The 21872-nt window shown below is 45.4% G+C and overlaps 6 protein-coding genes across 6 annotated transcripts; 5 read left to right on the forward strand and 1 right to left on the reverse strand.

The window, feature by feature from the left end:
* Positions 1–1564: 1564 nt before the first annotated feature.
* DFL_000751 (uncharacterized protein) lies at positions 1565–7450 on the forward strand (the record flags this gene model as incomplete). Its single annotated transcript, XM_067637103.1, has 7 exons — positions 1565–1821; positions 1899–5597; positions 5649–5818; positions 5878–6013; positions 6076–6670; positions 6763–7348; positions 7419–7450. The coding sequence occupies 7 exons, from the start codon at positions 1565–1567 to the stop codon at positions 7448–7450; spliced, it is 5475 nt and encodes a 1824-aa protein (XP_067495302.1).
* A 3936-nt stretch (positions 7451–11386) lies between these two features.
* On the forward strand, positions 11387–11662 carry DFL_000752 (uncharacterized protein; the record flags this gene model as incomplete). The annotated part of the gene is made up of 2 exons (XM_067637114.1): positions 11387–11509; positions 11573–11662. The coding sequence occupies 2 exons, from the start codon at positions 11387–11389 to the stop codon at positions 11660–11662; spliced, it is 213 nt and encodes a 70-aa protein (XP_067495303.1).
* Positions 11663–11673: 11 nt separating this feature from the next.
* On the forward strand, positions 11674–12009 carry DFL_000753 (uncharacterized protein; the record flags this gene model as incomplete). The annotated part of the gene is made up of 1 exon (XM_067637125.1): positions 11674–12009. The coding sequence occupies one exon, from the start codon at positions 11674–11676 to the stop codon at positions 12007–12009; it is 336 nt and encodes a 111-aa protein (XP_067495304.1).
* A 1820-nt stretch (positions 12010–13829) lies between these two features.
* On the forward strand, positions 13830–14623 carry DFL_000754 (uncharacterized protein; the record flags this gene model as incomplete). Its single annotated transcript, XM_067637138.1, has 5 exons — positions 13830–13894; positions 14020–14025; positions 14110–14409; positions 14478–14500; positions 14586–14623. The coding sequence occupies 5 exons, from the start codon at positions 13830–13832 to the stop codon at positions 14621–14623; spliced, it is 432 nt and encodes a 143-aa protein (XP_067495305.1).
* Positions 14624–15990: 1367 nt separating this feature from the next.
* On the forward strand, positions 15991–17020 carry DFL_000755 (uncharacterized protein; the record flags this gene model as incomplete). The annotated part of the gene is made up of 2 exons (XM_067637149.1): positions 15991–16496; positions 16561–17020. 2 exons carry the CDS (start codon positions 15991–15993, stop codon positions 17018–17020), a joined length of 966 nt encoding a protein of 321 aa, XP_067495306.1.
* A 733-nt stretch (positions 17021–17753) lies between these two features.
* DFL_000756 (uncharacterized protein) lies at positions 17754–20524 on the reverse strand (the record flags this gene model as incomplete). Its single annotated transcript, XM_067637160.1, has 8 exons — positions 17754–18021; positions 18079–18140; positions 18197–18616; positions 18669–18766; positions 18827–18971; positions 19036–19947; positions 19998–20070; positions 20148–20524. The coding sequence occupies 8 exons, from the start codon at positions 20522–20524 to the stop codon at positions 17754–17756; spliced, it is 2355 nt and encodes a 784-aa protein (XP_067495307.1).
* Between the last annotated feature and the right edge of the window lie 1348 nt (positions 20525–21872).

The raw sequence follows: 21872 nt of genomic DNA on the forward strand, positions 1-21872 counted from the left end.
AGACATCTACTCTCCTGAGGAGTATGGTACGTATACATGTACCTGTACTATGCTATTGCATGTGTTAATGGTAAAGCTAACTAAAAGATTGACTGATACTGGTAGTATTGAACGAAGTATGGGTTACATCGACATGGCACCTATCGATAACTTTTTGGACTAATTGGATGTTTCTTAATTTATAACACTTGGGTTGCCTCTCACCATCATCAACCACATGCCTTGCCTCGACAAGCTCGCTCGCAAGATGTAAACAAGTTAAGAGTGCAAGGAAGGAAGCCAAGAAAGTAAAAAATAGCCTGTGCGGCTGGTAGGAGAGGCAAAGGAAAAGGCTTGTCTTGCATCGTATTAACAATACATGAACAATTAAACCAACTACCAGACTCGTCAAATGTTCCGAAGCAGGGGTGAAAATAGATTTGACAAGCTATGGATGCAAAAGTTAGGGGCGACCAGAAAATTTTTTTGTTCTGTATTGGGACCAGGGGCGTGTCGGGACGGGCTGGATCGATCGAGCTGCCGAATGTTTACGGATCAATCACAAATCTCCCATTAACATTAGCAGAGAGCCGTTGAAAAGCACCTCACATCATATGATTTTGGAGCTTTGGCCATGGGAGACTATGTGATGCAAAGGTCGAACGCCTCTTAAGTACTCTACCTCGATATCAAATTGAACATACATGCTGCCTATACACTTAGGGCACCGGTGATAGAATGTATCCCGGGGAGAAGAGAATAGTCTCAGCCGTCCGTACTGTGTATACTGTAGATGAAGAAGTCTGGCATATGCTCCTGGTGTGCTTCTGTGCCAGTGTAATGTAATGAATCCCCTGGACATCCCGCTCTCTCGGTTATGCTGTTGGGCTGGCCGATTCCAAACACCACCACACTACGCTCCCTTTTTTTTTTTTTCTTCTACCCTTCCATCATAGCTCATCCCCATTCCGCACACAGCTTAAACCTGGTCCCGCATTATTACTAGTACTTCTCGTCTATAATTTTGTTCACTCGTTCGTTCCACAATTAATTCCGTCACTCGCCAGGCTGAAGCACGAGAAATTTCTCTCTTGCAATTTTTCTATTCGTTTCTGCCGACATCTGTTGAACTTCAACTTTGACATCTTTCTTTCGTTCTTTCTTTGCCATTCGTTCATCTTTCGATATCTCTCTCTCGCTTTCCCCCCTCAGTATTAGACGCGTTTAATGTTAATGATTAGCTGAAGATCTCACCACCCTCTCTTACCAAGAACCACATCTTCCACTTCACTTCCTCTCCTTCTTCGTCTCGCCACGGCCATTCCTTCTTTTAGGCCAGCATATTCCGACAATTTCCATAGAAGCCAAGGGTTTCTTGTTTTCGAGCGGTAGCAGGCAGTAATCGCAAAAATATTCGTTCGGAAGGGGTAGGGTTTCTTTTACCTTTGTGCTCAACCCCTGAAGTCGTTGTTGGGTGTAGACCACGAACACAACTCCCCCCAAAATTCCAGACTTTCAAAACACCATAATCAATAGTAGACGACCTTTCGAGCCTCTTCTCTCCGCATAACGCGAGCCATTCAATATGGCCGCTCAGGGCAATCAGCCTCAGGCTTCATTGCCGTCGTTGCCTGCTCATGTTCAATCCGACACCCATCTTACGGCCCACCTTGCTTCTCGTTTCCATCTGTCCCTACCAACAGCTTCCATCTCCTCCCATGCCATCATCAGTTTGAATACGTATACCAGTGCTACCGTAGCCGGTGTCGAATGTGAAAAACTCGCAGAACGTCTTTACAATAGGCTAGCACATCGGGCAGAGAACCAGGCCGTCTTGTTTCTGTATGTGTTTCTAATTTTAGTTACATCCCGTATATTGTTGTCGTCCATAGTATGATAACTAACGAACAATTGTATAGTGGAGAGTCTGGTTCTGGAAAGACTACACTTCGATCCCATCTCTTGGCCTCATTGCTCAGCTTCTCTTCGACTCCCTTGTCGAACAAGATTTCTTTTGCCGCGTTCCTGTTCGATACCTTGACAACAACCAAGTCCTCGACCACCCCAACTGCCTCTAAAGCCGGTCTCTTCCTTGAGCTTCAGTATGATAATACCTCTTCAACACTCATCGGTGGAAAGTTATTGGATCATAGACTCGAAAGATCCAGAATCTCGCATGTCCCGACTGGTGAACGAAACTTTCACGTTCTGTACTACCTTCTTGCCGGAACTTCCCAAGCTGAAAAGGAGCACTTGGGACTCAATGTTGTCGGAGGTGCCACTCACGGTCCCGGAAACCGAGGTTCCGTCAACGTCGGAAAGAGATGGAGATATCTCGGCCACCCAAGCCAGCTTAAGGTCGGAATCAATGACTCTGATGGTTTTGATCACTTCAAGACTGCTCTCCGTAAATTGGAATTTCCCAGGGGCGAGATTGCCGAAATTTGTCAAATCTTGGCTACGATTTTGCACATCGGCCAACTTGAATTCTTGACCTCTCACACTTCGAGAGGTGCCGGTGACGACAGTGGTCCACAAGATGGAGGTGAAGATACCATTGTTGTCAAGAACAAAGATTCCCTCAATATCGTTGCTGCGTTCTTAGGTGTCTCCAGTGACGCACTTGAAACCAGCTTTGGATATAAAACAAAGACTATCCAAAAGGAACGAGTCACTGTTATGCTCGACGCCAAGGGCGCCAGAGCTAACGCTGATGACCTCGCTCGTACCCTTTATTCTCTTTTGGTCGCTTGGGTCGTCGAATCCGCCAACGAGAGACTGTGCGCCGTCGAAGACACAGTCGCGAATACTATTTCCATTGTTGACTTTCCCGGTTTTGCTCAGGCTACCGCCCCTAACGGAGCGTCGCACCTGGACCAGCTGCTTAATAATGCAGCTACGGAAGCTCTCTACGGATTCACCCTTCAGCACTTCTTCGAGAGGAGCGCGGAATTGCTCGAGTCCGAAGAAGTTAGTGTTCCCGCAACTAGCTACTTTGATAACGGGGATGCTGTCAAGGCGTTGCTCAAACAAGGCAACGGTCTTCTCGCCATCCTCGACGATCAAACCAGACGCGGACGCAGTGACGCCCAGTTTTTCGAGAGCGTGAAGAAGAGATTCGAAGGCAAGAATCCCGCAGTTGAACCCATCCCTATCAGCAATGCCACTCTCCCAGTCGCTGCTACTTCCACCTCCTTCCGCGGCGCTTTCACAATCCGACACTTTGCCGGTGAAGTTGAGTATCCAGTCTATGGCTTGCTCGAGGACAACGGTGAAGTCATTAGCGGTGACATCATGCAATTGATCCGAACCACCACCAGCAACTTCGTCGCAGAACTCTTTTCTTCCAAGGCTCTTAACACCCAACACCACCCACAAGAGAAATCTGCAATTGTGCAAGCTCAGCTCTCCTCGAAGCCTTTGAGACAGCCCAGCGTGGTCCGTAAGAAGGGCACACGGCCTATTCTCAAAGGTAAGGAGTCGCCGCCACCAGCGGAGGAGCCTGAAACCGAGGCCACATCCAAACATGGCCAGCAGGGCGCTGCTGGTCAGTTCTTGACCGGTCTGGACACGATCACCAAGGCTCTTAACAATCTCAACACGAACCCGTACTTCGTGTTCTGCTTGAAACCAAACGATAGGAGGATAGCAAACCAGTTCGACTCGAAATGCGTCAGAACACAGGTCCGAGTTTTGGGCATCGCGGAAATCACGCAGAGAATCAAGAATGCAGATTTCTCGGTGTTCATGCCGTTTGGAGAGTTCCTTGGTTTGACATCGACGGATAACTCTATTGTTGGAAGCGAAAGGGAGAAGGCGGAGGCTGTGCTCGATGAGAAGAGGTGGCCTGCGAACGAAGCTCGATGCGGTTCTACCGGTGTCTTCCTCAGCGAAGCCTGCTGGGCTGAAGTTGCCGATGTTGGATCCGGTACCTTTATGCATGCTGGCGTCGCCGCTGACCGTAAACTGAGCACCCAAGGCGAAGAAGGAAGCCCGTTCGGCGACTCTAAATCGCATCTCATCGAGGGAGGTATCGGATCCCATATTTACGGCAAAGGAGGCTACCTCGGAGTTAATAGAGATGCTGACGGGCGGTCAGATGCCGGTGCTTCCGCTTTTAATCAAGGCGATATGTTCAGGCATTTCGACACCCGTGAACAGATGGCTGAAAAAGGCGCAGCAGCTCGTGAGGAGGAAATCGATGAAGTTGTTGTTTCCGGTTCTCGAAAGAGATGGCTCTTCGTGGTTTACGCACTTACGTTCTGGCTACCAGACTTCTTGCTTAGCTGGCTCGGCCGCATGAAGCGCAAGGACATCCGTGTCGCATGGCGTGAAAAGTTGGCTATTAACATCCTCATCTGGCTCAGCTGCGCTTTCGTTATCTTCTTCATCGTCTGGTTCCCCAACTTGATCTGTCCCAAACAAAACGTTTTTACGCCCGACGAATTGACAGCTTATACGTATGACAAGACGAAAAAGAATGGTAATGTTTTCACTGCGATCCGTGGCGAGGTTTTCGATTTGTCAGCCTTCGCCAATACCCACTACCCATCAGTCGTCCCGCCGGAAGACGTTCTCGCTTACGGTGGTCGAGACGCTTCTGCTCTATTCCCCGTCCAGGTTTCGGCCCTCTGCAGAGGACGTGACGGCAAGGGTGTTAATCCCTATATTGCCATCAACTACATCAATCCTAACTCCACTAACTTCGAACGCAACTCCGTCTACCATGACTTCCGTAGCTCTTACAGCGCTGATGATCAACGTCCCGATTGGTACTACGAACTTCTGATCAGGATGAGGGCAAACTACAAGAGGGGCTACATTGGCTACTCACCCGAAACCGTTAAGAAAATGGGTAATGCACAGAAGCAGGTTGCCATCATCGGCAAGGATGTCTTTGATCTTACCGGATACCTATCCGGTGGTCGCCCTTACCTTGCTGTCCCCGAGGGTGTAGACCCACCAGCATCCGAAGATGTGGACCTTGACATCCTCGATTCCAACGTTGTGGCTCTATTCCAAAACGGTGCTGGCCAAGATGTCACCAAGTACTGGGATGCCCTCAAGCTTGACCCTACAGCTCGAGTTTCACAAAGATCCTGCTTGAGATATCTTTACTTCATCGGCAGATTGGATACCCGTAACTCCACTGTCTGTCAGTTCGCAAACTACATCATTCTTGCGATTACGATCGCCTTGGTCTCCGTCATTGGTTTCAAGTTCTTGGCAGCCCTTCAATTCACCAGGACGAACATTCCTGAGGCCTTGGATAAATTCGTTATCTGCCAGGTTCCCGCATACACGGAAGACGAGGACTCGCTTCGTCGTGCTATTGATTCACTGGCTCGTATGAAGTACGATGATAAGAGGAAATTGCTTGTCGTCGTCTGCGACGGTATGATTATTGGTCAAGGTAACGATAGGCCTACCCCGAGAATCGTGCTCGACATTTTGGGGTGGACTGGACAGGAACCCGAGGCTCTTAGCTTCGAGAGTTTGGGTGAAGGTCTCAAGCAGCACAATATGGGTAAGATTTATGCGGGTCTTTATGATACACTTGGCCACATTGTTCCATTCATGGTTGTTGTGAAGGTCGGAAAGCCATCTGAAGTTTCTAGGTGAGTATCTCCCAATATCTCGGCCAAGAAACATTTACTAATCGATACTAGGCCTGGTAATCGTGGAAAGCGAGACTCGCAGATGATCATTATGCGTTTCTTGAACCGTGTGCACTACAACTTGCCAATGAGCCCCCTCGAACTCGAGATGTACCATCAGATCAGAAATATCATTGGTGTTAATCCCACTTTCTACGAATACCTGCTGGGTATTGACGCTGGTGAGTTTGCTCTTTTCATTTCGTGTGGTTTGGAATTCAGACAACTAACAATATGGCAGATACTGAGGTCGCTCCGGACTCGTGCACACGTATGGTTTCTACATTCATCAACGATACCAAGGTTATCGCCGTCTGCGGTGAAACCGGTCTTACGAACGCGAAGGCTACATTTATCACTATGATGCAGGTCTACGAGTAAGTTTATCTGTGCTGCACATTTGCGATGAGGGATATATCCTAATCATCATACAATCCAGATACTTTATTTCACACAACTTGGCCAAGGCGTTCGAAAGTTTGTTCGGTAGCGTCACCTGTCTTCCAGGTTGTTTCTCCATGTACCGCATCCGAACAGCAGAAACCGGCAAGCCGCTATTCGTCAGCAAGGAAATTGTGGAAACATACGCCAACATCCGTGTCGATACCTTGCATCTCAAGAACTTGTTGCATCTCGGTGAAGATCGTTACCTCACAACCCTACTTCTCAAGTTCCACCCAAGATTCAAGACCAAATTCATCATGAGCGCTCACGCATGGACTATTGCACCAGACAGCTGGAAAGTTTTCTTGTCCCAGCGTCGTCGTTGGATTAACTCCACCATTCACAATCTCGTGGAACTTATCCCCTTGTCCCAGCTTTGCGGTTTCTGCTGCTTCAGTATGAGATTCGTGGTGTTCATGGATTTGCTCTCAACCATCATTGGCCCTGCTACTGTTGGTTACTTGGTTTACTTGATTTACACTGCTGCGACAGCAACAGAGATTGATAAATACGTCCTGGCTTTCATCTTGTTGGCTGCGGTTTATGGTCTTCAAGCTATTATCTTCATTGTGAGGAGGAAGTGGGAAATGGTAAGTTCTATCCCCTCACTTGGATTTGCATTACACATGCACTACATTCACTATTTTCGGAAGGCTAATGAGTTTCGTTTTGTTTTCTACAGATCGGTTGGATGGTTGTCTACATCTTAGCCATCCCAATCTTCAGTTTCGCACTCCCACTCTACTCCTTCTGGCATATGGACGACTTCTCATGGGGTAACACTCGTGTGGTCACCGGAGAACGTGGTAAACAGGTCATCATCTCCGACGAAGGTAAATTCGACCCAGCCATGATCCCTCGCAAGAAGTGGGACGAATACCAAGCCGAGCTCTGGGAATCCCACACCTCCCAAGGCGACACACGATCCGAATACTCCGGTATTTCATACGGTACCAAACCCGCAGGAAGTGAATATGGTGGCGTAGCACCCAGCCATTATGAAGTTCCTTTGCCGAGGTATACGAACAACGGAAACAGGTTTAGTCTTGCGCCTAGTGATATGCTTAGTGGACAGGGTATGAGGGAGACGAGAGAGGGGGTTGAGTTGATTAGTATGGAGTTGCCGAGTGATGATGCCATACTAGCGGAGATTAGGGATATTCTTAAGACCGCGGATTTGATGACGGTGACGAAGAAGAGTATTAAGATTGAGTTGGAGAGGAGGTTTGGGTTGAGCTTAGATGCGAAGAAGGCGTATATTAATTCTGGTAGGTTTTACATTGATGATATTCTTAGATGGGTCTGGATTTTTACTAACGAGTTTTTTCTTTACAACAGCTACGGAAGCTATCCTTTCTGGAAATCTGTAAATGTCTTGTTGTTTTTTAACAGAAGGATTAATGACTCAAGCAGCCATTATGCATACGGCAATGCAGAGGAACGCGATGAGAAAAGAAAAAAGCAGAGCGCAAATTTGGATTCATAATTAGGGGGTTTTTTAGATATCATTTTTTAATCTTTACCAGACATACATAAAAGAATCATCCTTGTTTTTTTGAGAGCGGGGGTGGGGAGAAGGGGGGGAAGTTTTCAGGCATCCTTTGCATTTCTCTCGTGAGAGCGGTGTCATTAGTTCTTGGAATTGGTTTTTCTTGTTTTTAACTTGCATTGCACTCTGTTTTTTTTCTTCGATTTTTGAAGGGAAGTGAAAATGTAATTAATGTTCCTTTTTTGCTGCCTTTGGATAACAAATTTTTCTATAAATATATTTTATGGTCCAGCTTTGGCTGTGGGGGATGACGAGGCTCAAGGTTGGACTTGCTTGATACGCTATCTCAAGCCCTAATTACAGGAAAACCCAGCTATCTTCCGATTTCTCGGGCTCGCGTGAGAGGACATGCATGCCATGCGAGTAAAACGGTTCACTGGAGTCGGTGGTATGCATATGCCCCCTTCCTTCGATTCTGCCCTTCTTCCTACTCGAATCATTCATGCATGATATCGATGGAGAGAAGAGTGTCTGGATGTCTCGGTTAATGGTAAGTTGACTCGAGCTTGGTGGGATATATTAATCGAGGTTCTTTTTGTTAATGCAATGTGATGTAGATGCAATGCAGATGTCCTTCGAAGGTTGGTTGGATTGTATGGCTTTTCGAGGCGAGCTCGAGCTCAAGTCAGTCGGTGACCATAATTATTGGTGCTATAGTCTTGTAGGCCCTTCTATTGCCAATTTCCAGCCCTTATCACTGTTACATTGCTATGAAAGTTGTTTGTTGTATTTGTTCTTTTCTTTTGTTTGAAGCATTCATTTTCTTGTTTCGATGTTAACTTAGTTTTGTTGATCGGCGTCAATAATATTAATTATAACCAGCGACTGTACTTTGTATATTCAAATTCAAAAAAAAAATGAAAAATGCCTCGTGCTTGTCTCCGGGAACCTTGTTGCATTGTCTTTTTTTTTTTTTTGTTTTTCTGTTCGGGAAGACCTGGGTTCGAATTCAATGTTGCCTGCATTCGAATTCAATGTTGCCTGCATTCGGGGCTAGATTGATGTAGATGTTTGACTGTGCCGCCGTGATGCATGCATGGTACCGCCTGTTTGAAGTCTTGTGTGTAGGGGCTAGGAGATCCTGATGGGCCTTAATGATTCATGCGGGCCTTAGAATAGGCACTTTCGAACGTTTGGTAGGAGGGATTTTTTTTTAAGACCGACAGGAATTATTCCATCTGGGAGCAATGATCGAATGTTTCGTGTAGTTGTTAGGTCACACAGGGATGTGGGTCAAGCAATGCAATGAGGCTCGAGGGCCCACTTTTTCAGCTCCCCAGCTTCTATCGATTGGATGTCATTACAGCTGCAAGGAAACTACAAGGGTCTCGAAGCTGCAAGCCAAACTGCGGGACCTTTGGTCAAAATCCTGAAGAATGCCTGAATTTCGAGAAACCGGGGGAGCTAGGGACGATAAAAACATTCGCTCACGATAGCATTGTATTCTTGTTTGTTTCTCCTAGCGAGGTTTTAGATTTCGAATTTTGGTTTTTAAAATGTATGTCGACAGATCTGTTGGTTCGTGTGTTCCTTGCCAGCCTTGTTGTGCCACCCCCTCCGCAGTAGTTACCTTGGAATTGAATGCTGTATTTTTGGGGTAACACCGGGTACACCAGGAACCTATCAATTCAGGCTTTAAACCAACCGTTTTTAATGCCTTATTCAAACGTCGGTTCAAGCAACTTTAATCTAAAATTAATGTTTCAACATAAAATATGGAGCCGAAGTCGGGTAGCTCATGTTTGATATCAATGGAAACTTTGCTACATGTTGAGTCAGCATACCTTGATAAACGACAATGCAAATGACCGAAATGAAACCAAAACTAGTTATTATCAAACAGATGGTTGCTGCTCTAGATCTTGCTGCTCTTACAGGGTTTAATGCATATAGGGTTTGTTTGATTAAGGGTTACCGACTCGGTTCCATACATATGTGCAAGGCGCCGTATGCAAGGCGCGTGATCAGCACCTAGGGCATCGCACGCGTAAGGTCGTTTTGCTTTTCTAATTGTGTGCTGTAGTAGAAAGATTGAAAAAGGATCCTAAATCCTGGGACGGGAATGTTTTATTAATGCCAACGTCTAGAGAGTCGGGATTCTGATGCAACTATAGACGATAGGATTTCATGCAAGCATCCGGAGCGTACGTACGGAATGGACCTATAGAGGTTATTTCAGGAGCCTTGGAAAGTTTGAACAAAGGACTTTATAGGCCTATGACGCTGGAGATGGCGCAGATATCAGTCTATCGGGCCCATTCTCGGGGTTTTGGGAAGTATAGAGTTGCACCGGTGCGGTTGGTCCGGCTTCGAGGCCCGATGGGAGCTTGGATGTCTATGGGTCTTGAGATAGGTATTAATATATTCTAAGCGGAATGTTTATGGGAACTCGGACGGAAGAGCTAAATGGAGTCGATTAGTCTCGAAGATTCTGGCCAATGAGCAATGGGTTAGCATTGAGTTCATCGGAGTTATGGTGAATTTCAAGTAGAGGTAAAGCAGTGGGGGGCCTTGAGGCTTAAGAGTGCCTGAAATTCCGTACGAGGCTGGCCGTGAGGCTCAAATAGTTTCCCACGAATCTTTTCTTCTTTTTACTTTCTCTTGAACTCTCAATCCTTCGATTGATTCTAGTAGCTTTTGACGGTTAACGGTTCGATACTAAGTCAAAACTAGCTATTTGTTAATGTGGTGGCTGACTAACGGGTTCTCCGTCGATACTGCCTTCGCCGTATATTATGCAAATATTCGCTCGTAGATTAATTTGAAGCAGGTAGTATATTTTGGATTCATAAGGATTGAAAGATCGGACGAACCGGCATCATATGGTTTCGAACATTTCTTATTCTACAGGGGATAGTAGCTACCCGAGAATTGTTGTAAGACTTAGGCTATGCCAAACTGGGTATATCGAGTGGGTGACGGCGGTGTGTGTTTATGAGGCCCAAATTTCAATTTTCGGACGAGTATTTTTTACTACAAGTGAGATGTACGCTCGCTAAAAGGCACCTTTCTAAAACCCGCCAACCATGCACAAGGTAATTGAGACTAGATTGGTAGATCACAATACTCTTCTTTGTATACATTAAAATTCTGCCGATTGGGCTCGATTACAATATGATTGCTCGTTCTCGTCTCGTAACTGTGGTATTAGAAAGCTTCTTAGCTTGACATCGGACGAAACCTTATGGTTCAGTACCTTGGACCTAGCTATATCTGGGTCTACGCACATGCGCCATGGATTTGGGTACATACTTCATTTTCCATTGGTGTGCGCCTATGGCCTTAAGCCATTTACTAGCATAGACTTGACACCGCATTGATGTGGCTTCCCGGTCGTGGACCCACCATGGTACTCTGCTTGCGATATAGAACTAGGCGCAATACATGACGTTGTACCGAGCTACCTTAGAATGCTAACATGTAGGCTCCCGCGAAGGCCCGGGACTGTACAGTTGCGCCGCTAAATATCTTGCGAGAGATCCCTTCATAGGTCAATTCGAGTCTCCCTGTAAATATCGGGTAGTAGCAGTATTCCCAGGCGTATATGCCGCCTTCCGTCAGGCGTAAAAACTATTTGTCAAGGCGCCTTTCGGTGCCGCTTGAAGTCATCATCGTTCTTTAGCATAAGGTTTCGTGGAAGAAATCATTTTAGAAGTAGAAACTATAGGCGGTAATTATTGGATCAAACTTGGATGACTTTTATGAATTATGGAATTTTTTAGTGTCTTTAAGGGTGATAGAAATTTCTGTCAATGATATGTCTATAAAAGAGCCTGGACTCTCCTACGCTTGGAAGTCCATTCTCCAAACCGGCATCAGCACAGACGCCCTTGAAAGTTATTACGAGACTTCATTCGATTACAACTTTGTAGCTTATAGCGTACGCCTAACCCTTCTCCCCTCTCCTGTCAATGATTCAATTAGCTAACTTTAACACTCCTAGTTCTTCTTGCCTTGCTCTGTGCTCTCCAATCAATCAATCAATCCATACTCTACTTTAAATTGCTTTTACAAAATCCAAAACTTTCTTTAATTTCCTCCGTCATGTGTCTCTACCGATCAAATTTCTACACTAGTTGCCGCTGCTACGTCCTCCTCAACTTGCGGTCACCAGCCCACCGCTGCCAGGGCCCACGAGACCAAAAGGGTCATTGTCCAGTGCAAAACTACCACCCTCTAGAAGTCACCAACATAGAAAGACTTTGCGGCCGATGCGACAAGATTCGGATTCAAAAAGGAAAAATCGAAAAACTCACCAACGAAATCCTCCCAGCGGCTGAAGCATCTGGTCAACGTGGTAACTACATTAAAGCCATGGTGGATCTAGCGGAAGCCCATGAGAAGCTCTCAAAGGCAATTGCCAGTGGAACTTATAATTGAAAGTACTGGCTTGACGCTGGTTTATCATTGTATGATGCCCCAAACGGCTGGAAGGGTTTCAGGCAGAAGGCTAATTAAGTTGATATTTAAACAAACAGTGGAGACGAGCCGTTTAAACGGCCTTTCCGTATAGCGCGGGAAATGTCCTTCTTGAAATTCGCTACGGCGAAATATAGACGGTGGAGGCCGGGCTCGAACCCGATATTCTTTAGGGTCGATCGAAGAAATGAACAGGAAAATCTTTAGACAAAGATGGATATATTATTTGGAAGTTGGATTTCCTTGAAAACCTATAGAGCTGGAACAAAAGGAATACTCTAGGGCTCCCACAATCAAAATTCAAAGGCCGCAATCGGGACGTTTGAGGGAAGGAGTAGAGCTATATGGTATACATTATTTTATGACTTTTTTGTACACAAAAATTTTGTATCATTAGAAGCGCAAAAAGAAGAAACATACGGATTGATTTCCCTCTGGTGATTTTGCTGTCAACATGCTGCCGCACGAGGACTAATCCTCCCACAATGCCATATAATGTGTTGTTTTAGTTGTAGTTTTCGTTATATCATCACCAAATATTTGACTTCAGCTTACGTGAAGGGATGGACTAGTCGATAGGTGCAGGTTTCTTGCTAATAATCCAAGTGCTTTTCTTCTTTTTCTTTTTTTTTTTTTTGGCAAAATTTCTTTCCTCTATGTACTGTCCTCTGAGGCTGAGAGTCGAAAGAAGCTGAAGGCTTCGGCCGAAAGATCAACGCAAAGAGCGAGTAGAATACAACAATGGCCAGGAGGAGTTCATTGTACAAGTTCCTATTCTTCGTTGATATCACAATCACGGGTGATACATAGATCATAAAATTGAGATCCCGGAAATGCTGTTCCGAAGATAGCACACCGACATAAGGCTTAGGACGGTAAAGCCATGAGAGGGGCCGTACCATTGTAACCCTCTATGCACCCATCCGTCAGACGAATATGAGCCCTCTTGAATATTATTCGCTTCAACACTTTTCTTCCGCAATTTTGATACATCGACATGCATGCAGAGATAATAAATATTATAAATCAGTATCGTGCCGGGTTATTTTGAACTGCATGGTGCGACGACAAAAGTCGGTTGACTTGATTGAATTTCCTAATCTGGTACTGGAAAAGGATCTCGTGCTCAACAGCTCGGATTCTACGGCCCAATGATAAGGGTGGTAGACGCAAGGCTGGCAGCACGTTGTCCTGGCGGATTACTAGAATAAGTAATAAGCGAGAACAACATGACCTTCTTTCCAGTCTGCGACTTCGACACACCTCGTATTTCGTCTGCCTTATCCCGTGTTTGCATGAAGGGAGAAGTGTATGAACGCCGTATCATATGTTATTTGGATCAATTAAACATTTTTTGCCTAGACGAGTAGAGGCATTAGAGTACATGCGACTAGGCGCCTTGCCTTGCATGCGCTGTGAGCCCCAAGGGAGCTGCAGCGCCATCCCGGGTTTATAGGTATCAATTTTGAAAATGACGGTATTAGAGTGGGGCCTGGCGGGGCTCTTGTGCAATCGGTTACATGTAAAATATGCGCACGCGGAGGTTTGGTATTGCCATATTGGGAAATTAGCCAAATTGGGTAGAATGTTCGGACTTCACAAGAGTTGGAAGACTGCATTGTGTGTGATCATAGGCTACCCGGGTCCTTTACTAGTTGCGTAGATGCCCTAGCTGCTTATGTAGAGTAGGATTTAGTGTATGATACTGGTTGTCCGTTGCTATCTTTGAGGATACATCTTAGTTTTGGGTATGTCTATAAAGCAAAGAGGATTTCCACGAGATGCCTAATTACTCAACCAAGCATCGAGCACTTCGAAGCAGTTTGATATCTCCTCAAAACTCAAAGTTAGGAAACCTGACCTTTTTTTAAGTCTCCTACGCAGCTTAGAGGCATTCTATTTCTTTCCATATCTGTCCTCGTTTCTTGTACAGGGGCCTGCTACAAAAGCTCCATAGAAACTCGATCTAAGGCTAAGGTATACTCACTTTTAAATATAAATCAAGTTGTCATGAAATAACATAATGAAGATGAAACGGAACTAATACATAATTTCATGTAGAATAATACTACCCAAAATGTGTCATTGGCGCACTCGTCAGTATAGAGACTGCGGCTGCAGGATCCGCAAGGACTCAAGAACACCAGGGAATAGATGCGGGACTCCGAAAGAACCTGGTAACTCATGGTGCCCTAATTTCAATTTGCCATTTGAACTGGACTTCGAGACAGCGGATGGCGAGTGCCAGTGGCATAGAGACATCGCTCAATTGAGGAGACATATCGACAACGCCACTGCAGCGCTCCCACGATATACGAATCTCCCAACAACACTTGAACAGACACAGGCCAACCTCGTGGAGTATAACAGGAGGCTCGATGCTAAACTGGCGGAACCTATTCACTGGTCTGATGGTGCCCGATAAATAGTGGCCGTTTGAGCTCAAGAATTGGTATGGAACACTAGTCCGCTACCTAGCGCTCTTCGTCTTGACCCCATTTTTGAGACTAACGACGGCTTATATGTCTATCATTTAGTTGGACGGTCAGAGATAAATACGGCAGCACTGCTGTGATTGCGCGCGCATCCGTCGCAATTTCTTCAACTGCACATATTAGATCTAGATAGAAAATTGGTCGTTTTATTGAAAGTTCGGAGAGACGAGGGAGTAGTGCGGAAAAACAGACAAAAGATATATAAAAAGAGATTTGAAAGTTCCCGAGGGTCTTGTACTTATTTTATTCCGCTATATTATCCTTTACACATACAGCTAGAAGTTACAATTACGATTGCCGCATGACGGTAACACATAGCCTTAAAGTTTAGATTTCTGCAGCTTGAATGAGATGGGAGATAGAGATTATTTATTATTTCCTGTCTTACTTGCACGGACCCAGAACTCGAAGTTTAGCTCAATTTCTGTATTATTATTTCCTATCGGAACAGTTTTACCACATTATACCGAGATTGAGAGTGCACAATTGTGAGTTCAAACGTTCATGGGTTTATGAATCAAAGGTGCAGAATGCAGAGCCGCATCGACTAGAAGGCCCAAGTTACACAACTTCAAGGGTTAGATGCAAGCATACCACGTCGAAGTCAATATGAAGAGCCTCAATATTCATTACACGCCCGTAAACGGAAATCCCACCAGTTCGAACCCGTCGGTTTCCGCGAACGGCTGTAACTCAGAACTGAAGAACCTTTTTTCGGTGTGGGGTTTGTTGTATGTTGGGTTTGTTGCACAAGAATATACTTTTAACCTACCAAAGTAGGCCCGACTATGGGGAGGCTTTGCAGCTGAAAAGCCACTGAAAGATCTGGGATAAATGGAAGCTTAAGCTAATTATATCTGGCAACATATCGACCAGCTTCGCTAAATCGAAAGATGTGGTAACTGCATTTACCATCAAGTGCACAGAATTTTCTGAATCGAATATGATTGATACACTTCCAAGGGAATTCGCCCGCTTTGTGCAGGAACTCATCTCGCAAGGAGGCGCACACAGGACATTAGCGACCAGCCCGAATAGGACCAGCTAATTTCCACGTTCCTGCGCCGGTCTGCATGTTTGCACCTGCAGCAGCAGAAACCACCAGGGCTTGGCTAACGCTGATGCGTCGATGTCATTGTGGGCCGGCATAAGGCAAGGCCGGGCTTCTATTTTTCCGCTTCAGCCTCCAGACCTCCGCTTCTTTCCACCTTTCCTAGGGTTTCTCCTTGATCCTGCAATCCACAACCCTCTTTTCTCACCGTAGTCACTCTTTACATTTCCTTTGAATGATTCTCGCAGATTTTTTTCAATAGGCGTGTGCTATTTTGTGGATATCTGTGGAATTTTAGAACCGTTTTCTCGCAAATTCGTCGAATTCTAATCCCGACATATCCGATATCCCTGAAATTAGATATATTGATTGGGCCAACAGAATCGATCACCAACAATGCACATATCTCCATTCTCGATCCTCGTCTCTCTCCCTCACCTCCTGGCCCTCGTCTCTGCCGCCGCAAACCCCATCGGCCCGAATCCAAATGCCAAACGCGGTCTTGTCTATGTCCCCAGTAAAGACCATCCTGAAGACGATAAGATCTGGATCCAATCCGGCTCTCCGTTAACATGGTACTACAACTATGAAAGCAAACCCTCCCCGCGTCTTGAAGGTGGATCCACAAAGCTTCAGTTTGTTCCCATGTTATGGGGCGATTATGACAACACTTTCGTGCAAGATGTGAAGGACCTTGTGGACCAGGGGTATGATATTGAGTATGTGTTGGGTTTCAATGAGCCGGATAATCCGGCGAATTCGGGAACTGGGGGTAGTGGTGTCTCTCCGGAAGCTGCGGCCGCGAGGTGGAAGGAGTCGATAGAGCCGTTGGCAGAAATGGGGATTAGACTCGGTGCGCCGTCGGTAACGGGAGCTCCAAGTGGATTGGATTGGTTGAAGGCGTATGTTATTCTCGATAAATGTCAAATCATCAAGGGGGCGAAGCTAATTAATAAATCAATATAGATTCTTCGCTGCTTGTGATAGCTGCACAGTCGACTTCATTCCGCTCCACTGGTATGGAAACTTTGATGGCGTAGCCAGCCACTTGGGAACATACTCCGCAGCCTTTCCCAACATGACATTCTGGTTCACCGAATTCGCACTCGCCCACGAAGACGTCACACCCTCGCAGGAATTCTTCAATTTAACAATGGAATACTTCGACAGGCTAGATAATGTTGGACGATATTCGTGGTTCGGATCATTCCGAAGTGACGTTAGCAATGTCGGACCAAATGCGGCGTTGTTGAATCAAGATGGTGGATTGACATATATTGGGGCTTGGTATTTGAATAAGGATGAGAGCAAGGCTGCGTCGATAACTGGAAAAGGAAGCAGCGATGCTCCTGCATTGGGCGCGAGCGTGATGAAGTCCTTTGGTGTAACTGCTTTCGTGGCAGTGCTGGTTTCTTGGGTTCTTTGAGGATTGATTAGGTTTAATATCGTCATGATTTTCTTTTATATCGTTAGCCTGTGATATTTTGGCGTTCGATTGGGGTTTAAAATGACATGTTATATGCTTTTTGCATTCTGTAGATGGGAATTTGAGTCGAGAGGTCCTGCTCTTGAAGTACATAGAAAAGCTAAAGTGGACCTTGAGAAAGGATAAAGGCTGTGTTTATAACTATAATGCAGCGGAAACTACACAAGCTCCTTAGCAGTGGCCCCTTTAAAACCAAGGCTTAAGGAACCAAATTGATAGAAAAGGTATCAAGATTACTGAACATCTTTGTCTTGCTGACATCAGATTACCTCTGATGTAGCCGACGGCTGCAACCAAGTCCCGGGGGGTTACAAGAGACAATTAAAAACCCAAGACTCCATTGTTTCACCCAAATATATGCTTCTATCGAACGAAGGACTAAAGTCTTCATAACCATGAGTTCAATTGACCAAAAACGCCATCTCAAGATAAAACAAAAAGAAAAGAGTGTCATGTCGTTAGACTCAAATCGTTGAATTACTACCGCCCAACCGGACCAAAAAGAACGACCATTTCAAAACCCCAGAACCCAACCTCCAGACACAAATCGAAAACAATCGCAAGAATCAGAGCCGAACGCTCGGCTCGTAAGTTTTCCAAGGAAAAAAAAAAGGAAAGAATCCGCCCAAAATATCCATTTATCAAATAATCGACCTTCAACACCATAAGCCATTCACTGGCCACCACCAAGTCCAGCAGCGAAGACCAAGTACCATGTTCTAGATGCTCCATCATCGAGCCAATTAGCCTGGAAATTTTGACTAGCGAAGAAATCAAATGCCGCATTCGGTGCAAATATCGCAGCGTTGGCCCACAATACACCCTTCCAGCCACTATTCATTGCCTCGGTTCGGCCATCAAAAAATCTTTGCCATTCTTCATAACAGAATGTCTTGGATCTGACGTATGGCGATATAGGGGTTAAGGGTAACATATGAATGCTATGGGAATCCAGTTAGCTTCCACCTAAATCCGAAATATATCCTCAGGTGACGTACCCTTGAATGTACTCAATCTGGTTTCCGAAGTATGTGGTGTGGTCGACCTTGTTTTCGAAGAGCTATTATGATGTTTAGTTGAAGTTTCTTAAGTGACCATCTCAGAGTTAATACTTACAATACCAGTAACTTTGTTCTGAATGAAATTTGAAGGCTGATATCTATTGTCGCTAGACAACAAGAAGTAGCTATTGAAACTTCTCTTCATGATAGCGAGTTGAAGATTGGCCCTTGCTTCCATGTTCTTATTCCCGATAACATTTCCCCACAACTTCATGGCATAAGAGAAATTATAATCTTCAGAGGTCGATTCCTCGTCTTTGCCGTCGGCGCGAGGGTATAGTCCTGTTGCCCAGCTATGTCCGTTGAAGAAGTCAAAAGATCTCGAAACTGGGAAGTATTTGTCTTTTGGTGTCGGGTTGGCAACATCTCGAACCAAGCTGTTGACATAGGCACTGTTTTGGGCGAGCCATGGACTGGATCCCGTCTGAGTTTTTTCAACGTGAACTAAAACGGCGGCAGCATATATAAAATATCCCTACTTGGAGTTAGAATTTACCAAAATTTAGGGCCTAATTGGAGGAACATACGTAGTGAAAATGGTGGTCATTATACCAGGCGTTTCCAAAATCTTCACCAGGGTTTTTTGAGACCCACCAAGATGATGATGGAAGACCTCCCCATTTAGCTGCAATAGAAATAATTAGTGACTTCTCGTGGCTCACACATTTAAAGACTATGGACTCACTGTCATAAACTAGAGGAAACTTCTGCTTATTTGTAGCAAAGCGGTTCAGGGCGGTCCTGAGATTAGCAAGACCCCGCTGCACAAGCGCTTTATCCTTCAACACCTCACTGGCCACAAGCAAGATTTGCGCATATTTGGTAAGAACCTATAGTAAAGTCACGTTAGAAAATCCCTCGAATTGCGGTAGTGAATACTTCGTAGATTCTTACCTTTCCAGCAAAGTATTGACTTGGCATATCCGAAGCATTAATGACATCGAATCCGATCTCTGAAACAATTGCGGCCTTAATTGTAGTCAATTGCTTCATAGTCCACTTTCTAAATGACCCTGGGAGCCAGCTAACACTAACTGGCATATTCGGCTCTAAGAGTGTCCATGAGTTGCTGGCAATGGCAGTCATAAGACCCTTTGTGGTAGATTTGAGCTGAAGGCCTGCTTGAAGTTTTGATCTTGTAGTGCCATCAAACGAATTTACTTGATGCGGGAAAGCATACATAAAGGCCGAATTGGAGACGCTTCCGCCTTGTTTGACGAAAGTGAAAGTGTAGGTTCCAACAGCACCAGAGACACTGGCGGATACAACAGCATCGGTGACTACAGTTCCTGCACAGTTATCAAGGACTTTTTCGAGCGCGGTATTGGGAAGCTTGGAAATTTGGACTGCGCCAGAGTAAGTTCCAGACGCAGCGATGGTGCTTGAGTTGACCAAACGAAGCTGAAGCTCTCGGGAACCTGAATTGGCAGTTGCGTATATCCTCCATTCCTTCCCATCCATCAATGTTACACGCCATTTTTGGCGGGGCATCCCACCTCCAGTAATTGTCCCTACATAAGAGAGACTACGGATGAGGACGCCTGAGTTGATCTTGGGAGTGATCTCCCGATAGCGGCCTGTGACGAAGCCCATGCCTTGAACTAGTGGCACTGTCAAGCGTCGGGTTCCAGGCCATCGAGACCGATCAACCCATATTTGGACCAAAGCAGAATGAGGTTTCAGGGCTTCTACGGTCACGGTGCTGGTGGCTGGGTTCAATTCTTGAGCTGAGAATGTGAACGAGTTTACGCCAACCGGGTTAAAATAATACTGGACAGGGTTGGCGTTCGGATCTGGACCGGTGACCTTTACACGGTTAATATATGGGATTCATTATAGATGACATTCAAACTTACTATTTGGGGTGCATCAATATGACTGATGGAGAGGCCCCACATAGCTGGATCTTTGTTTATCCATACTTGATAACTGTAAAATATTGTTTATTAGTAATAATAGATAGCAACGGGAAGGGTTCTAAACGTAGTCTTGTCTTCTAGACGTACGGTTGAGTGAAAACGCCGAGGTTCCCATTACCCAAAATCAAATTTGCCCAGAATTTATTTGTTCCAACGGGTACCCCATCCATATTAATCACACCTAGGCGATCCACTGGGTGGTCATTCTTCCTCTCAAACATAGCTGGAGGGGCATTGGTTGAGATGGGCTGATCCATGATATCATCAGCTGCAGGTCTGACATCGTGTGCGGCATGGACTGCTGCGTAAGAAATTCCGGAATCATTCCTGTTATTATACCCGATGGAGCCGAAGTTGGGGAATTCGTCCCCGAGAGGAAACTGTTTACCATCTGCTGGGGAAGATAGAATGACTGGGGCTGGATTTTCAATTTGAAGAGTAGGTTCCATATCCTTTTTAGTCATTTTGTGAGAGTTTGTTCTAAGACGTGGTTTCTTGGAGACGTGTTTTGTTCTATGAGGTGACGCAAAAGGGGTATCTCGAGATCGTATGGCCGATGGAAGCCCGTTGTATAACGCTGCCGGTACTGTTAAATTTTGATGAGTTTTCCTTGCATGAATTAGTATATGTGCGTTATGATATGGCATTGCCGCAATAGAAGATATTAAAAAGAATTGTAGAAATATGATTGTAGCTATTGAAAAGCGTCGCGAGGGGCAGCAATGCAAAAAGTAGGATAACGGATGTAAAGGATATTGTAGTAAAGTATCGGATGAGATCATATTGGATAAGAGAGTTAGGGATTGGATATCAGGTTGATTTCTCAGCGGCCTAGGCGGTCTAGTGGAATATAGGGAAAGCATGCTTGCTTCAAAAGACTGTATCATTTTTTGGGAAATGAGTATGTCGATCGAGCAGTACGCCAGTACGTCGCTCGACTTATAAGTTCAAGCTATGAAGCCGTTTGGTACAGGAATCACGGGCGCAGCCACCCTCCTCGATATTTTCTAGCTCACTTCAAGCGTCATAAAAGTCTTGGATAAGCAGATAGCGCGTGCTATCGATATATTTTGACTAAGCTTATTGAAGGGGCTGAGGAGGGTTGGATATCTGTGCCGCAAAATCCAGGCCAATGTGGCTATCAGGTGGTGCTGGACTTCATTCTTGGAGTGGGGCCTAAGCTTGAGGTTGGCACCTGAAAACCACAAGCCATCGGTTTTAAACAACCGCCTAGACGGTTTTCCAGAACGAAGCAAGTTCGCGATGTAATTCCAAAGTGTTCGTGCGCCATCTCCCGATATGTGCATATTCGGTATGAGATGGCTTACGATCAGCATTCCTTGCGAGGCTCGGTAGGGCAACGAACAACATGGAATTCTTCGGGAATAGGAGGCTGATAAAGATTTAATGCCCCTGTAGCCTCATATAGTTGGGAATTCATAGGGAATGAAGCTGTTTTTTCTCTTCCCGCCCCCCAGATAAGTGGAGATGGATTGAGCCTGCTTGTCCCCGCGTGGTTGGGTCTTTTGCGTTGCTTGTGTGGTCATTCCATTTTGGGTGAGGGTTACGCAAGACACTTACTGGATTGGGTTGCCAACCGCGCGACACTTATTTTTGGCTTCGGATCCCAAGTTCCGGAGCTGGAAAATGTTGGCAGTAGGGTAATTAATATTAGGTCGAAGATTTGAAAAATGAAAAATATTGTAGGAGAGAAGGAGAGTGCTTGATTGTGTATTGTTCGGAGGATTATCTTTATCCGACTAGAAGGAATGTTGACTGGTTTAAATATCCCGCCGAGGTGCCCAGCGAGTA

The sequence above is a fragment of the Arthrobotrys flagrans genome, assembly GCF_004000055.1.
Source record: "Arthrobotrys flagrans strain CBS H-5679 chromosome Unknown unitig_15, whole genome shotgun sequence".
NCBI lineage: Eukaryota > Fungi > Ascomycota > Orbiliomycetes > Orbiliales > Orbiliaceae > Arthrobotrys > Arthrobotrys flagrans.